Source organism: Epinephelus moara, chromosome 11, assembly GCF_006386435.1.
Source record: "Epinephelus moara isolate mb chromosome 11, YSFRI_EMoa_1.0, whole genome shotgun sequence".
Lineage (NCBI taxonomy): Eukaryota > Metazoa > Chordata > Actinopteri > Perciformes > Serranidae > Epinephelus > Epinephelus moara.
Genome location: NC_065516.1, coordinates 32645572 through 32664834, shown reverse-complemented (window position 1 = coordinate 32664834; position 19263 = coordinate 32645572). Strand labels below are relative to the sequence as shown.

At 43.9% G+C, this 19263-nt stretch overlaps 1 protein-coding gene across 1 annotated transcript in view; it reads right to left on the bottom strand.

Moving 5' to 3' along the window:
• Positions 1-1435: 1435 nt before the first annotated feature.
• The window catches only part of kcnh2b (potassium voltage-gated channel, subfamily H (eag-related), member 2b), a 378008-nt gene continuing 360180 nt past the window's right edge, over positions 1436-19263 (bottom strand). The window contains exons 13-22 of the mRNA XM_050057165.1: positions 18044-18243; positions 8853-9105; positions 6394-6587; positions 6114-6216; positions 5747-5898; positions 4993-5137; positions 4714-4903; positions 3418-3523; positions 2744-2845; positions 1436-1858 (exon numbers count right to left, since the gene is read on the bottom strand). Of these exons, the coding sequence (XP_049913122.1) occupies positions 1436-1858; positions 2744-2845; positions 3418-3523; positions 4714-4903; positions 4993-5137; positions 5747-5898; positions 6114-6216; positions 6394-6587; positions 8853-9105; positions 18044-18243 (1868 nt within the window). The remainder of the gene's footprint in view (positions 1859-2743; positions 2846-3417; positions 3524-4713; positions 4904-4992; positions 5138-5746; positions 5899-6113; positions 6217-6393; positions 6588-8852; positions 9106-18043; positions 18244-19263) is intronic.

Here is a 19263-nt window from a genome sequence, read left to right as displayed (position 1 = left end):
CCTGAACTTTTCACACACACGTAATAAGATTAAAGCACACTCACTCATCTCTTCTTGCCAGTGTTTGCATATTGTACTGTACATAGAATAATGGCGCATTCGGCTGGTCATTGTAAACTGGCAAACTTGTATATTTATGGATCATGTGACGAACTTGTATGTACAAGCGTGTGAAAGCATTCTGGGCGCTTGCTCAGGTGAAAAAACAAAAGTAAGGATCGATGAAATCTGAGGTAGCAAATTCAACTATGATAAACTAGAATCACTCAACCTTTTTTTCCTTTATGTGTGTGCTTTGATTTTTAGAAATAAAAGCAGGCCAGTGTCATGTCGCATATCATCGTAGCGTCTCTGTTTCTCTACAAGGTCACAACTCATAGCTCATGGAATTAGTAAACTGGGGTTTCCTGCTTGTGTCGTTGTTTATAGTGAGCTGTTTTTGGTGCGCTGTTCTCGTGGTAAACTTGTAAGTTTGCCAGTTTACCTGTTTGTGACGCTGCCCAAGCATGCCATGTGTTCTTCACTCACTAGCAAATCTGTACAATGCTTATGATAGGGCAGCTGATATGTTCATCGAGAAAATTCATGGCTTTTAACCCTCCAGTTCCCACCCCTGAGGTGCAAACCAGCCAATCCAGTGTGCTCTTGGGAAGGGGGAAGCGTTAGCTCCGCCTCTTGGGGCAGGACATCAGGGGGGAAGGAACCAATGACAGAACGGGACAGCAGGTTTCCTGTTAGGCCAGCTAACACTACAATTTACCAACCAGTTTGTGAGTTTATCGGAAGCGCCACGGACATATAGAATAGAATAATCATTATATCAATAGGATTTTCAGTGCAAGACGTAAATGGCTACTTGTTTCGTCATTATTCTGTCCGTTGTTGTCTCGTTCTCGTCAGTCATCCAACACTGGACACAGCAGTAAAGGGATTCTTCTACAGGATAGCAGTCAGTTATGTGTGCGACACGTCAACCTTCGGCAGACGACTGAGAGGTCCAGACCGGATCAGTCTGGGTCGACCTGGCTGGACTGTGTTCATTAAGTGGCAGAGCTCCTCTCTGCTCTGTTTGTGGTTTTGGTTAAAGGTTGTACCATTGTGGAGTTCAGAAAGCTCCTGATGTTTTATAAGAAGAGAGGGGGGACTTGTGGAAGAGAGACAGAGAGAGGCCTCGATCCTTTCTTTGACCCCCCCGCCTGCCTGGCTTCACTCTCTCTGATCCAGGTGTCCTTTCTGAAGAGGTCAGAGGTGAAATTTCAGCGGTGAAGATACAGTAGCTGGGTGCCCTAAAAAGTTTTTGTGGTAGGTACAGTAGGTGCCTCTTGATCTCCAAAGTGCCATGAGGAACAGTGGAAACAGAAGGGGTAAAACATCGCTGTCGTTCTTTCTCTGTGTCCCTCCCTCCATCCCCCTTTCCTCCCCCTTCACCTCTTCCTTAGCTCCCCCCCGGGTCAGAGCTGTGTCTCTGTGGTGTCCGTGAGTCCAGAGGTGTCTGTGGTTCTTGTAGGGACAGCCTCCTTTGGGTTTCTAGATCCAGGGAAGGTACCTCTGTTCCCACGGCTGGTCCAACCCCAGACCCTAAACATACCCCTGAACCAAAGTCTAACCCTGCTCCTAAGCTTGACCCCACTGCTGCCCCACTCCCTAAATCTATCCCTACACCTGAACCTACAGCTGGCCCTGAAATGACTCCAGCCCCAGTGCCCAGTCCCAGCTCCAACTCCAGATGCTGCCCCAGGCTGTCCAGTCCGGAGGGAGCGAGCTGGCTCTGGCTGGTGTGGATCAGTGGGGAGTCCTGGGGCTGCAGGGAGTCGAAAGGCTTGGCCGGGAACTCCTCAAAGTCCTGGGAATCCAAGATCTGCAGGGAGAGAAACTGAGAGGTCAGTGGGACTGGCAGCTACTACTCTTCTTCTTGTTACAGAGTTACATTTCTTTTATGAGGGTTGACCTCTGTGTATTGTATTTTCAGCCCAGACGAAATGTTGGCTTTGTAGATTTCTTCAAACCACAGATATGTTACATTTCCAATTTCATACTAATCATATCAATGATTCTAGTGACATAGTATATCAGCTGACTTTGTTGTTGGGAGCTGCCAAGCTGCAGAACACTGTTCAAGACCGAAAAACAATGAAGCCAGTTGTTTCTTAGTGAGTCATCCCTGCTTTCCTGCAGCTTTTTAGCCACCAATTGTTTTTTACAGAGACATCTCTATGTTTCCAGCCGGGATTGTGCCACCAAAAGCAGGTATTTCAAATCAACAAATGATCTTCCTCTAACCAAAACCAAGTTGTTTTTATGTGCTCGGAGTAGAGCCGCTGCTCCTGAGGTGGTTCGGGCATCTTATCAAGATCCTCCTGGGCGCCTCCCGTTAGAGGTGTTTCAGGCACGTCCAGCTGGTAGGAGGCCCTATGGCAGACCCAGAACATGCTGGAGGGATTACATATCTCATCTGGCCTGGGAATGCCTTGGGGTCCCCCAGGAGGAGCTGAAAAGTGTTGCTGGGGAGAGGGATGTCTAGACTGCTTTGCTCAGTCTGCTGCCCCAGCGCCCCAGCCCAGCATAAGCTGATATAAATGGATGGATGATTGTTGTATAATTAACCATTATATAAGCAGAGCACGATATGCTGCAAACTATTCCAGTTGCTTGCAATACTGAGATCCATTCAAATGTGTCAATGCCTAGCAGGACGCCAAAGTGAAATTGCAAAGCAACAATTTTATCAATACTTGTGTTTCACCTGTGATAAGGAGCCCAAGGGGTCTGTCTCCAGAGGCGTAACAGGCTGGACCAGTCTCTCTCCTGGACCTGGACCTGGGCCGGGACCAGGGTAAGGTGAGACCTGCAAGGGAAGGAAGTGTAGCCTCCTGTTTATTAATTGACACAGACCTCCTGTCTATGTTTGTAAGCTGAAACCATTTCCCTCAGTGGAAACAAAGCTTATATTTTCTTTAATTTCACAGATAAGAAACAATAAATTGTGAAGACAATAAAGCCTCCACAAAAATAGCATTTTAAGTCTTGTGTGTGATTTATCCTGGCTTCATATGAGCAGAGGAAATCTCCACTCGTCGCTAGGCTAATTTATACAATGTAAAATGCCATAGGCTTGTGCTAATAACGTTAGCATGTTGTATTTGTGGGGAAAATGTGTCCAGATAAAGGCAAGTGTTTGTCTGTGAATGCTGCGAGTTATAGTGAAGCTGATTTATGTACTTGTGTTTGAAACTGTCTCTATTAAGCCATGTTTAATGTGTGTTTAATGTGTGTTTTGAATCAACTAAACTTAGGGTCTACTGCACAAGTACAAATCCCCCTTTAGTCTTCCGAAAGACAGATGCTTGTTTGGCCCATGTGACAACAACCATCAGGCTTGTACGTACACACCCCTTGTGTGTCTGTGTGTGTTATTACCTGAGGTGGTGATGAGACAGCGCTGTAGGCAGGAGGAACCAGGGCCATCTGTCTCTGCAGCAGCTGCATGATTGCTCCGATGTCCGTTGACATGCGACTCTCCAACCTGCACACAGTATGTAGTAGACAATCAACTGTTAACGACTACAAGGAGGAGACATTTATACTCTGTAATTATGATCCTTAATATATTCCACTTATTTCATGAAAGACATTAAACTGCAGATGTTATCTAGGACATTTAGTGCTCCAAATTTAAAGGAAATTTGTGCTTTTTTATCTTCCTTTTGTCATCATTAATATCAGTTACAGTACCAAAGGACTAGCCGAGTTAATCACTAAGATTCGGGAACATAAATGGCTGGTATGCAAAGAAAAACTGCATGAGAGAAACTATGGTAAGTACAGCAGATCAAAGCTGAGCCAGGAAGCCGACCTGTAAAATGTAATTGATGCCTAACAGATCTCAACAGTGAAGTTAGTGTCTAATGAGCAATCAAAGCTGCAAGTATCATCTGTGAGAACATATTATTATAATATTCTGTCTCCCCTCCACTTCTCGCATAAACTTTCGAATTCTAATTATTATACTTTTCAAAACTTCTGCTTACCCTGCATTTGCCATCCCGCTGTTACTCTGTTACGTTCACAGGAGTCTGAAGTTTCACTGTATCTTATTAGTAAATTGGCATCTTAGTTTGTAGTCACACTGTGGGAATACATAATGTGTGCTATACACATACAGGAGGTGGAAGTTTCACCATCAAACCTGCTGGGCCCTATCTGAGGCTCCCATACAGCTAATTAGGACTCATTCTGCTGATGTCTACGGCTCCGTTCAACTTTCTGAAGAGACTTTATCATATGTGCGGATATTTTCAGCACGTGGTGGAGGAGTTCTCTCCCATCTCTCGCCATCCTAAATTCCTCACACACACACGTTCAGAGTGCTGACACATCCTATCCAGCAGAGGCATCCAGTCAATCATGCATTATGACACTGAACATTCAGCTGGAGACACAACCAGCCTCACAGCTATAAGTCAGCACAAAGACACAGCCTGTGATCTCAACAAGACCTGACAAAGGAGCCTCATCCAGCTGAAGGCCACCGGGTCGGAAAAACTCTATTTGTGCTGTGGTGAAAAAGGACATGTTCTCACACTGTCAGATGACTGCAGGGTTTTAGCGTGGACTTCAATATTGTCTTCCCTCAACAAGTGTTTGACACACAGAGAGCAGCAACAGTCAGACCAACACACACAGAGACGAACTCAGACTTTTAACCAGTCGCACCTGTTGAGCTGTTTCTGCAGCAGGTCCAGGCGTGTGTCCAGCTGGTTGCGCTGCTGTCGGCTCAGGCTGTGCAGCGGCGTGTTGAGTGGTGGCGGGGAGGCCAGGCTGCAGCTGGGAACTTCCTGGTACTGCCCACCCCCCCGACTCTCCCCCCAGAAATTAAAGATGTGAGACACACCTGAGAATGCACCTGTGGGAGAAGGAGAGTGAGTGTGTGTTTGTGAAGACCTTACTGTACAAATCTTGAAGATATGGGGATTGTATTCTGTTGTATTTTACCTGACAGGGCGTTGCACGTGTTCCCAGTTTTGGGATCTCCATCGCCTTCTGTGTTCTCATTAAAATTCCTGGGCACAGCCTGAGCCAGCGGGTTCTCCAGCATTGCCGGAGGTGGGGCGAGTCTGGTCACTATTGACTCCTCCCCCTGTAAGAGGCGTAGAACAAAGTTTTTATTGTACCATGGTGTATAATACTGGCAACCAAAAACCAGTGGCGCCCCCAGAAATTTTCTATGTAGCCTAGCTGAAGAAGTACATGCATACTGATATACTTTGGATTCTTATTATACAGTTGAAATTACTAATTATCTGATGTGTATAGACCCTTTTACTGTTAGTGAACAGTATGACATTTTTGGGGGGGCGGGGCTTAACTGGAGGCAAATCAATTCTCCTCAACACGTTTTGTTTCACACCAGTCCTGTTTTAATATGTTACGTATCGTACCAATAGTTCCTTGCCAAAATTTAACCTAACTTTGGGCTGTTATTTAGCCCCCTTCCTGACAAACTATCCAACCACCAAGGGATGCCTTGAGTTGTCTAGTTTCACAAGCTACCACTACATTCATGCTAGCTTAAACAATGAGCGCAAATGAGCCTCTTAAAGACTGTAATGTTGGCCTCCAATTATTTTTGCCGGGGGGGGCAAGGGGGCCATGGACACCCCATGTGCCCCCTTGGTGGCGCCACTGCACAAACCAAGAAGCACACTAAACATTTTAGGATTAGACATGATGCAAACTGAAGGTATACCTCATCACCACTGGAGTGTGAAGACACCGAGCTTCGATGTGCCTGCCACTGCCGCTTAGATGCCTCCTCCTGTTTTTGGTTGTTGGCTGCTTCCCTCTGTCTCCGTCGCACAGACTTGTGGGACTTTTTAATTTCTCCAGCATCTGCATCATCTGGACAGAGGTGTGCCGGGAAAGATAATCAAGAACGAGATTGGTCAAGTTTTCAAAGACGACTACTAGGAGAGGATTGCCAGACAAACTTCATTATGAAATGAAATGTACTGAAGTTGTAGTTCGGTAACCATTCAGACAGTCAGACAATTTTTTTTTATGTGACAGTGAAACAAATTATTGACGTGAAAGATGAGCTATAAAGGAAGGGTCACCTTTTTCTGTTCGTCTTCGGAATGAGAGCTTGCGTCTGCGTAATTTGTTGAATCCCCCACAGTTGGAGTCATCACTGCTTGGCGAGCCTGGGATCATGTTGGTCTGAAATGGTGACCACCATTAAACAGCCTTTATTAAAGATACATTGTGGGGATGCTATTTGAAATACAAGCAACAATAATAATAATCTGAAAGTCTTTCCAAAAGTTAAACGTCAAAATTTGTCTTGATAATCATTTAAATGTGTTCAGAGCGTCTTTGAAGAGTTCGTAAACTCACATCTCGGAGGTTGAAGGTGATTTCCAGGTTGTTCCAGAAGTGGTCTGCAAACTCAGGATACATGTCCAGCACCTCCAGAACATCTTCTCTGAAGATTTTATGGAGGTCGCAGTAGGTTAGAGCCCTCACATCAGCATTGGATTTACCCGGTCGAGAATACAGATTAATAGGCTCGCCGAAGATATCGTTCTTCCCTGGGAGTGGTGAAAACAAAGAAAGCCTTTATGGATGAAAGACAGGGGCCGTTTACACAAAACTTCCTAGTACAAAGAGTTGCTCCTGGTGAGGAAGCTCTAAGAAAACTCTTAAAATTGTGACTTTTGCGTAGAATTTCCCCTTAAAGTTAAGACAAGGTCCTTGTAAAGACAGAAGTTATTCACAGAGCATCTTAGCCCCTAAGAGAACTCCTAAGGCCGAACAAAAAAGTGCATCAGAGGAGAAAACAGCAGAGACAAAGAGGTTGGAGAAATATTCTCCAAACATTGAATGACAGGAAGTAAATGAAATGCGACATATTAGACGGTGGTAAGAGATGCTTGTGGTCGATCTCATTGGGGATACACACACATTTCCCACCTAACGCTATAACAGGATGTCTACAGATGAAACCAAGTTAAATTTAAGGCTTTTTTAAAGACCTTTTAAATACCACCTTATATGGAATATCAGCCAGATATAGAATATAATTATGGTTTAAGTTTAAATTCTGTTGCGCCAAACTTAAATTCAAAAATGTTTAAATTTAAACCTCTCTTTAAATCTCATTTTAGTTTTACTCTAGTTCCTCAAAGAAAGCTGAGAGACAGACTCAACCCTCTTGATTTGTCAAGACACCGGCTCACGAATGAAACTGTTTTGGAGTTAAACAGGAAAATTTGGCCAATCAAACATGGCAGTGACAGGAATGAGGTGTACCATGGACGCTCCAACTCCTGGTCGCCCTGAGGTTTTATGCTACATGATATTTCCAGGGGTGAATGGGGAAATGTTTGGCCTTAATAAAACGCAATATTGTTCCATTAATTTAACAATTATTTCTCAAAGGAGGAAAAATATAAGCCTCTCTGCCGAGCCATCACGAGAACTGTTAAGATAGCAACTTTTTAACTAGCTAGAAACAATTTATTATTATGGAAAAAGCAGCTGTTTCAACAGTAAACACCCTCTGCCCTTAACTTGGCTTTACTTAACCGAGAATGACTTATTAATGGTGCAGAGCTCTACTTAATTTTAACTTTCTGGGTTTACTCATTTTAAATCTAATTTTACTAAACTCTGATTTGAGCTAATCTTAGATTAAATTAATCCTCATTGGTGCAACCCAGCCTAAAGGTTCTTTAATTCTTCTCTGACTACCAGAGGCCGTATTCACAACATTTTGAAAACACTCTCAGAGAGCTCCTAACTTAAACTTAAAATTTCTAGCAGGGAGTCGTAGCTTTAAAGTGATTTAGGAAAAATCTCAGAACAACTCTGAACAAGGACAGAACAGAAACTTTTACCTAAGGGTTAGGGTTAGGGTACTACTCACATCCTTTTACCTCCAACGCCTTTTTAAGGGCTCAGATGCTTTGTGAACAACTTTTATCTTTACAAGGATCTATTCTTATTTGTGATGGGAAATTCTTCGTATGATCACTTTACAAACGTTCTTAGTATTTTGTCACTAGGAGCAACTCTTTGCCCTAGTAAACTCATGAATACAACCTCAGATCTCTTCCCCATCTTTTTTAAATACTATGTTCAGTGCCTTCTCGGGCAGGACATTTAGAGGTTAATAATCATTGTCATACATGATTATTTATAGTGAATAGTTAACTGTTTTCAACATGCTGATGACCACTGGTGGATGGATTTGAAGCTTCATGTGAATCCACACAAGCACACATGTATATATCTGCACACAACTTTACACAACTGCTCTTTACATGACAGAACTATGTTATAAATTAATACAGTTGTAAAGTGTTTTCCTGTTTTTGGAGATGGATCCAAACCCAGCTCACAATGGCCGAAAGACAAGGTACACCCTGAGCATGTCTTTGGTTATGCTATCTTGAATCTTCACTGTACTATTGGGAGTAACACTCCATGCTCATCAGCAGATGGCGCTACCAGCTAATGCATAGGTTTTAGTTGTTGAGAGGCAGCATGACCTGAGCCTGCACACAGTCGATACCCAGAGAGACATCTTGGAAGAGACACTTAAGCATGAACTAAAAAGAAAAATGTGACTGGGCAAGAAAGAGGTCTGCTACTTTTACAACGTCTAGCTTGATGCAAGAGGCTGTGGACCAGTGGAGAACTTAGAGTAACATTTTCAGATGTCATGTTCTTGATTCCAGTTTAGTTTCTAATAACATAAAGTAATCAAAGAAACAGGGGCTTCAGTATGTGGTGTGTGTAATCAGCAAAACATACACTGAAAGCTTCGTATATTTAAAGAAATGTTTTTGTACCCAAGATGGCTACCACCACGTCTCCCCTCAGTATCTCTATGGATCCCCTGGATATGAAGTAGAGGGCTGTGAGGACGTCCCCGGCATGGACCAGCGTGTCACCCGGGGGTGCGTGGGTGGTCTTGAACTTCATGGCCAACGCCCTGAGGCAGCCCTTGGTGGAGCCTTTAAAAGCCTTACAGTTCTGCAGCAGCGTCCGGTTCAGATGGAGGCAGATATCCGCCTGGAGACACTCTGGGAAACCTTTCAGCACCTGTGGAGAGGGAGCGAGGGGGCAAGAAGGCAAAGGGAGGGGAGGAGATGAGGACAAGGAAGGAATAAGAGACAGAGAGGTGGGGAGGACAGAAGGTGAGAAAAAGTAACAGATACGTGGGGTGGACGAGATGGCAGAAAGACAAAAGACAAGGAGAGGTGAAAGGAGACGGAGGGGGAGAAGAAGGAAGGACAAGAGGTGGGATAAAGAAAGCAGATGAATTGATAGTGAAAGGTTCATCAGTATTGATATATGCTTTAAGCAGCGATTGATTGATGCAGTAAGTCCAGAGCACAAAGCTTAAGTCAAATAAATGCCACAGATTATGGGCTCTTTAAAAGGAATGATAAAAGGTGTCTTCACGGTTTTTACTGTTGCCGTCCCCACTTTTGAACATTCATAGGGCATTAGCCTTTTACTGTTATTGCACCATTCCACAAATGAACACAACAAAACTAAAGTGCCGACACATTTATCACAAGATGTCACAGTTTTCATTTAATCCTTTATGTTTTTAACCCCAGAGTTGGAGACGGGCATCAGGGATTCTTCCCCTTTAAAGGACCTATGCAGTGATGTTTTAGAGCTTCATTGCAAAATTATTTCTGTATTTCATAAGGCCTACCAGAACAGAGGCAGCAGGCCCGTAGAGTGTAATTAATATGAAGAATTGGTGCAATTTTAATGAGTTCACTGCGAGCAAGGGAAGCCCGAGCTCTTTTAAGCAGCAGGCTATGAGCTTGTAACTCTCTGGCTGAGTGCACAGAACAGAGCTGTGCCTAAAACACCAACATCATGTTTCTTCCTCTCCATTTCTCTCCTTTTCATCCATTTAAGCTATTTTCTTCATTTCAGCCTTGACTGGGCTCCGTTTTCATCTTTCTACAGGCCAATGTCCATCTCGATTTCGACATTTGTCTCTAGACTTTTGTACTCCAGTAGTCGTCCACCTTTTGGTGGATTTAATCGTCATTTACAGAAGCTGGCTCTAAACAAAAAGCATGAAGGAAAGAACCTTGGTGTTATCTTTGAGTGTGACCTGTGTTTTGAACCCCTAATGAGGAACATCACCAAAAGTGCATTTTTTCATCTTAGAAACACTGCTCGTGTGCAACCCCTCTTATCTAAAGAAGACAGAAAAAGTTGTTCATGCTTTTATCTCCAGCAGACTTGACTACTGTATCGCCTTGTTCTCAGGCCTCTCAAAGAGTCTTTAAACAAAGTGCACATGATCCAAAATGCAGCAGCACGCCTACTCACAAACAAAGTGCACATGATCCAAAATGCAGCAGCACGCCTACTCACCAAGACAAAACATCAAGAACACATTACTCCGGTTTTAAAGGCTCGTCATTTGAGAATTCATTTTAAATCTTATAACAGACTGGCAAGCCCAGTCTCACTCTGAAGTCATCGAAATCCGGCACTTGGGCAGCCACTTAAGACGTCAGAAAAAACGGAAAAAGGCCCGTTTAACGGGGCCAGGCGGCCTCAGGGGGAAACACCGCAGGACAAGGACGAAAGTTAAGGTGGCCAAAGTGCGAGTGGGGCAGGCGAGAGGGGTGGTGGATGGGTCCAACAAACATCGACCTTCACCCGAGAGAGCGGTGTTTGCATCCTGTAAGATTCTAAAGCCAAACCCTGTTCTTTTTGCTAAACCCAACCACGTGTTTGTTGTTGAAGGAAGAAAAACGTCAATTGGCAGTTTATTTTGAAAGAGACTTACGTAAACAGTAAATTTCCTGTGAAAACATCTTGAAAGATGACAATGCATGTAAAGGCCCATTTATGCTCAACGTTAAATATGGATACGGACGGAGCCTTCTGTCCGTGCTCCGCGTTCATTTCGTCCGTATTTCTGCACGTTTCCATAAAGCTTACGGATACGGGCCAAACAGAGCAGTACCACCGGGAACCGTGGGGGCAGTGTTGCTGTCACTACCCGATACGTAGCTCTAGTGAGACACGAAGAACTCATCGGCAGTACTAGAGAAAAGAATTCTCCGTCCTCCAGTCGCGATGTATTTAACGGCCTCACCGACCACCGCCTCCTACAACGCTGCCTCTGTTTTTGTCTTTTATGCAAGAGGTACATTATCAATATCTCCTCCACAGTCGCCATGTTTGTTTTTGAGTTTGTTGTTGTCATAAACTTTTGACGCTGGGCTGCCTCCTGGTGGATATATTGGTTAACATCCATGCCAACGTAAAGGGCGCATGGAAGTATGTGGGCAGTGACGGTAACATCGTTTGAAACGGACGTATACATTTTCATACGTAAAGGGAGCATAAATGGGCCTTAACAGGCCGAACTTGACACAATGTCCCAGAACGTCAACAACCTTGCACGTTGTATGTGGATGTGGAAAGTAGTGATGGCCAAATGAAGCCTCATGAAGCATTTTCTTTATTTTATGAGTCCACTAGATGGCGCTTTTTGTTCAACAAAAGGTTGAAAGCACACTGAATTGCCATTCTTTGAGCCTCTCTCTTTAAACCATGAGCGCCATCTAGTGGGCTCATAAAATAAAGGAAATGCTTCATGAGGCTTCATTTGGCCATCACTAGTGGAAAGTCCATGACTAAACCTCGACATGTGACGAGGTCAGAGTGAGAATGTGTTGGACTGTCTCCCGACTATTTATCTGATATGTTGGTCAAATACATTCCCTCCAGATCCCTGAGATCCTCCATCTCTGGTCTACTGAATGTCCACCAGAGTAGAACTCAAAAGTATGCTGCACTCTGTGTCCTCCTTCCAGAGGACGTCAGACTCTCTGATTCAGTAGACAGCTTCAAACTAAATCTTAAAACCATCTTGTAGACTTGCATTTTTGTAGCTTCTGTTTAATTAATTGGTATCAAACCTAATTCGCGTTTTGAAATGTTTCAAGGTGTGATTCGAAGACAGTCAAACACACAGATGCATGGAAACAAATACAACAAACTCTGTATAGCCTCACAACACAACTGCGACTTCCCTTTTGTGGATGTGAATAATAGCCTGCTCTCTGTAAATAACCATTTCGTGGATTTGTGGGGTGCCAGGCACAACCCAAAAATGTGCTGAAGTCAGATATCTAGAGGCGGGGTACATCAGGTGTTCTTCCGGCTCCACTTTACCGGTGCATTTAGCAGATGCTGAACTGCTGACTTTCAGGCTCCACTGTTATTGTTTATATAAATGTTTGCTGTCATGATATATTATTGTGGTCTTTCCTGAAGCTTTTCTGCTGAGCAAAGCTTCTGTTTAGTGTGGAAAGTGATGTTTTTATGGGCTTTTGTGCCTTTTTGCTTTCACAGCCTCTGGGACACTTAAACCACTCCACTCTACAGCTGCAGCCAAACACACACAGGTGACTGTGTATCTGACATTAAACTGTATAAGTGCCCAGTGTGGGTGTAGCTAAAAGCGTAGGTTTAAAATATATGTATACACAGATCAGCCACAACATTACATCTACTGACAAGTTAAGTGAAAAACATCAATCATTTTGTTCCATAGCAATGTTCTGCCAGAAAACCTTGGGTCCTGGCATTCATGTGGATCCCACTTAACACGCACCGCCCACCCAAACAACACTACAGACCAAGTACACCCCCTCATGGCAACGGCACTCTCTGATGGCAGTGTCCCCCCCAACAGGACAATGTGCCATGCCACACTTTAAAACACTGCTCAGGAATGTCCCAAAGACGTGACAGAGATCCAAGCGAGGATGCCTCAGCCCGAGATAATGTACACCCAGAGAAAGCTTCTCTTCAAGCCGGTGCAGAAGGTTTAAAAGCAAAGCATGCATTGGAAATAGAGAAGTCTCAATTACAAACTACAAACAAATGGAACTGGAAATGAGCCTGGCTGAGTCTGATGCCAAAAATTGAAAATCCTGGAAAACGTCCGGTTAAACCCACCACTGTTTCAACCACAAACAGTGTGGTGGCATGGATGATTATCTCTAAGGAAAACCTAATGTGTCCTAAATTCAGAACCATCTTCAATTGAGTTTGCTGAGCTTGGAGCCATTGCCAAAACACCACTCCAAAGGCTTGTTAAAGAACAACTGAGGCCACTAGAACAAATCCATAATACAACCCAAAGCACTTACCAAACAGCAGCAAGAGCTGGAATTACAGTGACAAACAATAATAACAATTTCATAACTGTAATGCAGAGACAAAATGATATTGCTGATTTATTGGTCCTTCAACACAGACAGACATCACTGTCCAGTTTTTTGATGGCAAACCTCCAAACTATCAAATAATTCTAAAGGCATTTCAGCATGGCATTGTAGTGGTGTAATGATCCATCAGTCTGAATCGATACATGAATTTAATGATCAATGATCCAATATCATTGATGCAAAGTGAAAACATTGATCCATACTGTCATCTTAAGGTTACGCCTTTATTTTGAAATTCTGTGTCGCCAACAAACAGCAGCAGGTAGATGGCAAGTAGTCAAGAGTAAGACAATTAGGAAAAGGCTATTTATGTGGGAGCCTATCCCAGCTGACATTGGGTGAGAGGCAGGGTACACCCTGGACAGTAGTGATGGCCAAATGAAGCCTCATGAAGCATTTTCTTTATTTTCTGAGCCCACTAGATGGCGCTCATGGTTTAAAGAGAGAGGCTCAAAGAATGGCAATTCAGTGAAGCTTTCAACCTTTTGTTGGACAAAAAGCGCCATCTAGTGGGCTCAGAAAATAAAGAAAATGCTTCATGAGGCTTCATTTGGCCATCACTACTGGGCAGGTCCCCAGACTATCACAGGGCTGACACATAGAGACAGACANGCGCTCATGGTTTAAAGAGAGAGGCTCAAAGAATGGCAATTCAGTGTGCTTTCAACCTTTTGTTGGACAAAAAGCGCCATCTAGTGGGTTTAGAAAATAAAGAAAATGCTTCATGAGGCTTCATTTGGCCATCACTACTGGGCAGGTCACCAGACTATCACAGGGCTGACACATAGAGACAGACAACCATTCACACTCACATTCACACCTACTGACAATTTAGAGTCACCAATTAACCTGCATGTCTTTGGACTGTGGGAGGAAGCTGGAGCACCTGGAGGAAACCCACGCTGACACGGGGAGAACATGCAAACTCGTTTGAACCAGAGACCCTGGATTCTTGCTGTGAGGCGACAGTGCTAACCAGCACCACCAGACTTTGTAATATCTTCAAATATCATATTGTTGTCCAAGGAATTGATATAATATTGTATCGTGATCGCACTAGTGATTTACAAACCAATGGCATTTAGGAGAAACCCAGTAGCTACCAGGATATATTACCTGGAACGACATACCTCTAGACGCTGCAGAGAACTGATCAGAAGCTGTCTTCATATGGACTCAAATTTGGGCTTTGCTGATGCGAGGACACTGCTAAAAGTGCCTTTTGGAGATGAAATGAAGATTGCTAATGCCTATATTTTAAAAGCCCTTAACTGGAACAGTTTAAAGGCAGAAGATTAAAAGGCTCTGCCCTGTTCTGCACTTTCTCTGAAAAGCTGCTGTAATGCAGAGAGAGATCAGCAGGACATGGAGGAGCTTGACTTGCCCTCTGACATAAGGCCTGCTGTGTCAGAGCTACCTTATAAACTGAGCCAGAGGTGGTGGACAGCGGCTTGTGATATTCTGGAGCAAAGCCCAAGAAGAGGAGGATTACATGACCTTGTAGCATTTACTGAATTGCAAGCTAAAAAAATCCAAGAGTCACTCTTCAGTGACAGTCATGATCCTGCTGCCAGTGAGAAGACTTAAAAGACCAAGACTAGTGCTGAATCAAAACCAAGGGAAGCAGCTCTGACAGCAAGCCTGAAAGTCCAAACGAGAGAAATCACCTGTTAAAGGCAAAATGTCCTCCAGTGCTCATGACACCTCATATCCCTTTCGTGCCGGCAAACATCCTTTAGCCGAGCGCCAGAAGGTAAATTCACAATCACATGAGAATGAAATTGAGTTTCTCAGAGAAAATGGATTATGCGTTGGATGTCTGAGAGCAGGACACTTGAGTAGAAACTGTAAAAGAAGAATGACCTGTCAGAGCTGTCAGGCCAAACAACCTACTATACTGCACATTAAAGCCGGGGTAGGCAGGAATCTGGGGAAAAAAGGGGCAGAAGTTAAAAATACATGCTCATCCTGCCACTCTTTCTGTCCTAAGCCACTCCCACCAGACAACCATGGGCATATGTATGAATATTTAATCTTACTTCATTGTAGAGCTTCAAATCCAAATTTGAAATTGACAGGTAGGTAAAACCTAAGAATTTTGATGCAAACAAGACCATGGTACTGCAAGTTATCTTTTGTCATGTAAATGACATGGAGGAGGTACATGTTGTATTTGTGATAGAGAGAGAGCTCCAAGTAGAGCACCAGGAATCCACTTTCTGGGCTGACAGCCAGTCTGTGCTGAAAAATCTTCGAAATAAGACCAGGAGGTTCCACGCTTTTGCAGCCAGCAGGATTGATCCATAACCAGAAGTGAATCAGCGGAGGTTTGTAGGCTCCAAACACAACCCAGCTGACGATGCATCACGAGGACTGAGCACTGAATTCTTCTTGCGCTCTAAAAGATGGCTCTAAAGTCCAGAGTCTCTGGAAAAAATCTGGACAGGATTTCGAGAAGATTTCAACAAGACCCTCAAGTGCGAAAAGAAGTCACTGTTAGTATGACAGGAAACAAACTCTAACAAGCTCATTAAGTATAACTCATCATGGAATGGCTTAAAAAGAGTCGTATCTTGGATGGTGGAATTAAAGAAACTCCTTTTACAGATGAGAAAAGCAAAGGGTGGACTCGCTAACTGGTCTAAGATAAATCAGGACATGGGAAAGTCACTGAAAGACCAGATGCGTCTGCTCAATATGCCCTCAGCTCATGCACTGAGCCTTTTGGTAGAGGACAATGAAAATGCTGAAAAGGTCATTATCTGCCACGAGCAGAGGCAGCATTTAGAGAAGGAAATCACCTCCCTGGAGAAAGGCAAACAGTGCACTTGAGGAAGTTCCCTAAACAAGCTGGATTTTATCATCAATTTCGGCATTCTAAGAGTAGGGGGAAGGACTAGACAGATGGCAGTGCCAGCTGAGGTCAAACATCCTGCAATCCTGCCGAAACATTCTCACATTTCAAACTTCTTCGTACATTTAGCCACGTCCACACCGATGTTACTGAAAATTTCTCTCCAGGAGTTTGAAGTAGGGGTGTGCCATATCATCTTGTTCACGATAATACCGGTGAGGAGCAGCTTCAGTAGTGTGGAATAAACTGTGGCGTCCTGAATGTTTTATGTCTCTCCCTCTCCTATCTCGCCGTGAGCACACAGGAGTCGGTGTCGTCAACTGATAAAGAATCGTGCAAATGTACATCTTTTTGGACTTCTTCAATCAACCCCTCCTCCATCTGGTCCATGTTTACCAAAAGAGAAGGAGCAGCTGGAAATGCGTAGGAAGAAATGCGCTATTTCCAAGCCAACCAACCAAAGCTGTTGCGGTTTGCATCACCACAACGTGTAGTTACAGTTCTGGGGAGTTGCACGATAGGCTACAGCGTAGGTTACGTTGAAGGTGTGGCGTCAATTTGAAGCAGGAGTATCAATCCCACTTGAACACTCGCTCCTTTTACAGCTGTACGAGAGCAGCCTCAGAGCAGAGTCAGTGTCTTGCTCACCACGTGCAAAAGAGACATTTCTTTCTCTTTCCGCCTGCTCTCATCACAACACTCCTGTCGCGTACAGTTCCCCATCACAGCCACATTATTATTCTCTCTGTCTTCCTGAATGAAGGAGGTCGCAGCTGATTGAATCCGTTGTGGAGACAGGCAGACAAGATCTACTCCACACAATCATAATGCTCATTACAGTAAACATTCTCTACTTCATTGGGCCTTTAAGAGAGCAAAGTAATGAAGGAAGACGAGGGGGCCGACACCGGAAAACACGTTCCCATGGATGCTTGTCCAATTTGTTTCTTCTCTACTTCAATGGCTCACTCATTACACTGAAATGAAACAGGGTTTCGTCAATGGAATATTGTGTTTGCGTTGGGACTCTGCTCGCAAACAGAGTTCCTCTACGCTTCTGTGAGGCTTCGCAGACAACAATGAGACACTGATTATGCTCCGAGGGGTAGTTTTTAAAAGAATTTGGATGCTGGAACGGCATCCTGAAGTTATGAGCACGGATATTTTTAGTAAAGTGTACTTTCTGAGCTGAGAGAAGGAAACTTACAACGCAGTGAAACATTGTGGCTGTAAAGATAGTAAAGACGACATCCACTGACTCATGCGCTGCATTAAATGCTTGCCTAAGCGGATGTCAAGTGTGTGGCATGTTTATGATTATAGCTGCGTGTGTGTGTGGAGCTGCGGTTGCTTATATCTGAGTCAAAGCCCAAGTAACAGTGCAGAGAAACAGAGGATGTGACCGTGGCTGTTCCTGCGTGTGTGTGTGTGTGTGTGTGAGAAGGACCTTTCTACACACTGTGACTCACAGAGGTCAGGTTGAGGTCGACTGTATGCATCGAGCATGTTTAAAGCCCTTGATCAATCTGTGTGCATTTGTGTCCATCGACAGGTGTGACTCACCTCGCTGTGGGTTTGTGTGTTTCAAACACACAAGCCTTCATGCATGTGAACAAACTGCTGTAGCTCCATGCATGCTGCAAATACTTTAACGTGTCTATTTGCACACGTTTGGCTCTGTGTGTGTGTGAGTGTGTGCAAATCATTTATGATACTCACATCACTCCTATTTTCTCTGATGGTGTCGGACCATGCATGCTGAGACAAAGTCTTCACATCATCCTATTAACGTACAACGCAGGCTCAAAACACTCCTCTAACCTCCTCTGTGTACATGTGTGTATTCATGCCCAACACTCACTAACATTGACACACTGGGTGCACGAGGACAGGTACTCACAGCATTCATGTCGATGCCGTTGGTGTAGGACCAGGCGTGCTGGAAGTACTCCTCCAGCCTCTGCCTGAGCGGGTTGGGGATCTGGTGGAAGCGGATGAACTCCCTGACTCTGAGCATCTGGGTGTGGTAGCGGGCCGTCCCCGAGTACAGCCGCTGGATGATGGCTGACACGTTTCCGAAGATACTGGCGTACATCAGGGCTGGAGGTGAAAGACAGGGCGAGGGAGAGGGTGAGACGGGAGGGAGGATTTGAAAGCGTGAGGAAGGAGGAAACGGGAGAGAATAACATATACGTTAACAGAGAGTATTGGGACACACCACGAGCACTCAATACACTGATATGACCTGACATATTTCTGGCCGACTGTCTTCTCCATCTGAGAGGAAATATATTAAGCTTGACACCCTTGGGTGATGTGTTTGATAAGAATACTGTAAGTGGAGAAGGGCAAGGAAATAGTATAGAGAAAAGAGGAGACAGTGAAAGCTCACACAGTTGATGGTATAATTCATCTGGAGTTGTAGCTCCCAAACTGTGGAATAAACTTGCTATTTCTGTACTCCCTCTTATATATCAGTCAAACACAACTCTTTAAACTGTGATTATATTTTCATTTAAACATATTTCCTATTATTCTAGTTCACTATTTATGATTTATTTTTACTCTTAGATGAAATGAAGGTGCTATGCAAATTAAGTTTTAATCATCAGGTCAAACTGACACACTTTAATTAGATTATACGGACGCATTAGCCTTTTGGCATTACAGGAAACACTTGTGAGTGTCATATGAACATGATTCATAGACTTTAATCTGTGAGAGTGCACTCTGTAAACACAAAGCCTGATGAGCTACAACATTCAAAACAGGAAGGAAGTCATGATCTTGCTCATCATCACTCTGCTCATTGACTTACAGAGACTAACAAACATTCAAACTCTGGAAAATACACATTTGATTTGGACAACTTCAACTGTTGAAACCAGAAATTAACCTTGGCTGAACTTTAGAAAGCATTTTAGCATGAAACAAGGAATATGAATTTTGTCACCTCATCTCCAGCACTGAAGTTGAGCTGGGCCGGCTTATATCTTACTATATAATGATGAAAACTCTGTGTGTGTGTGTGTGTTCCATGTTTTTCTCCTCACTGACTTGGTCAATCCATGTGAAATTTGGCACAGTGGTAGAGGGTCATGGGAGGATGCCAATGAAGCA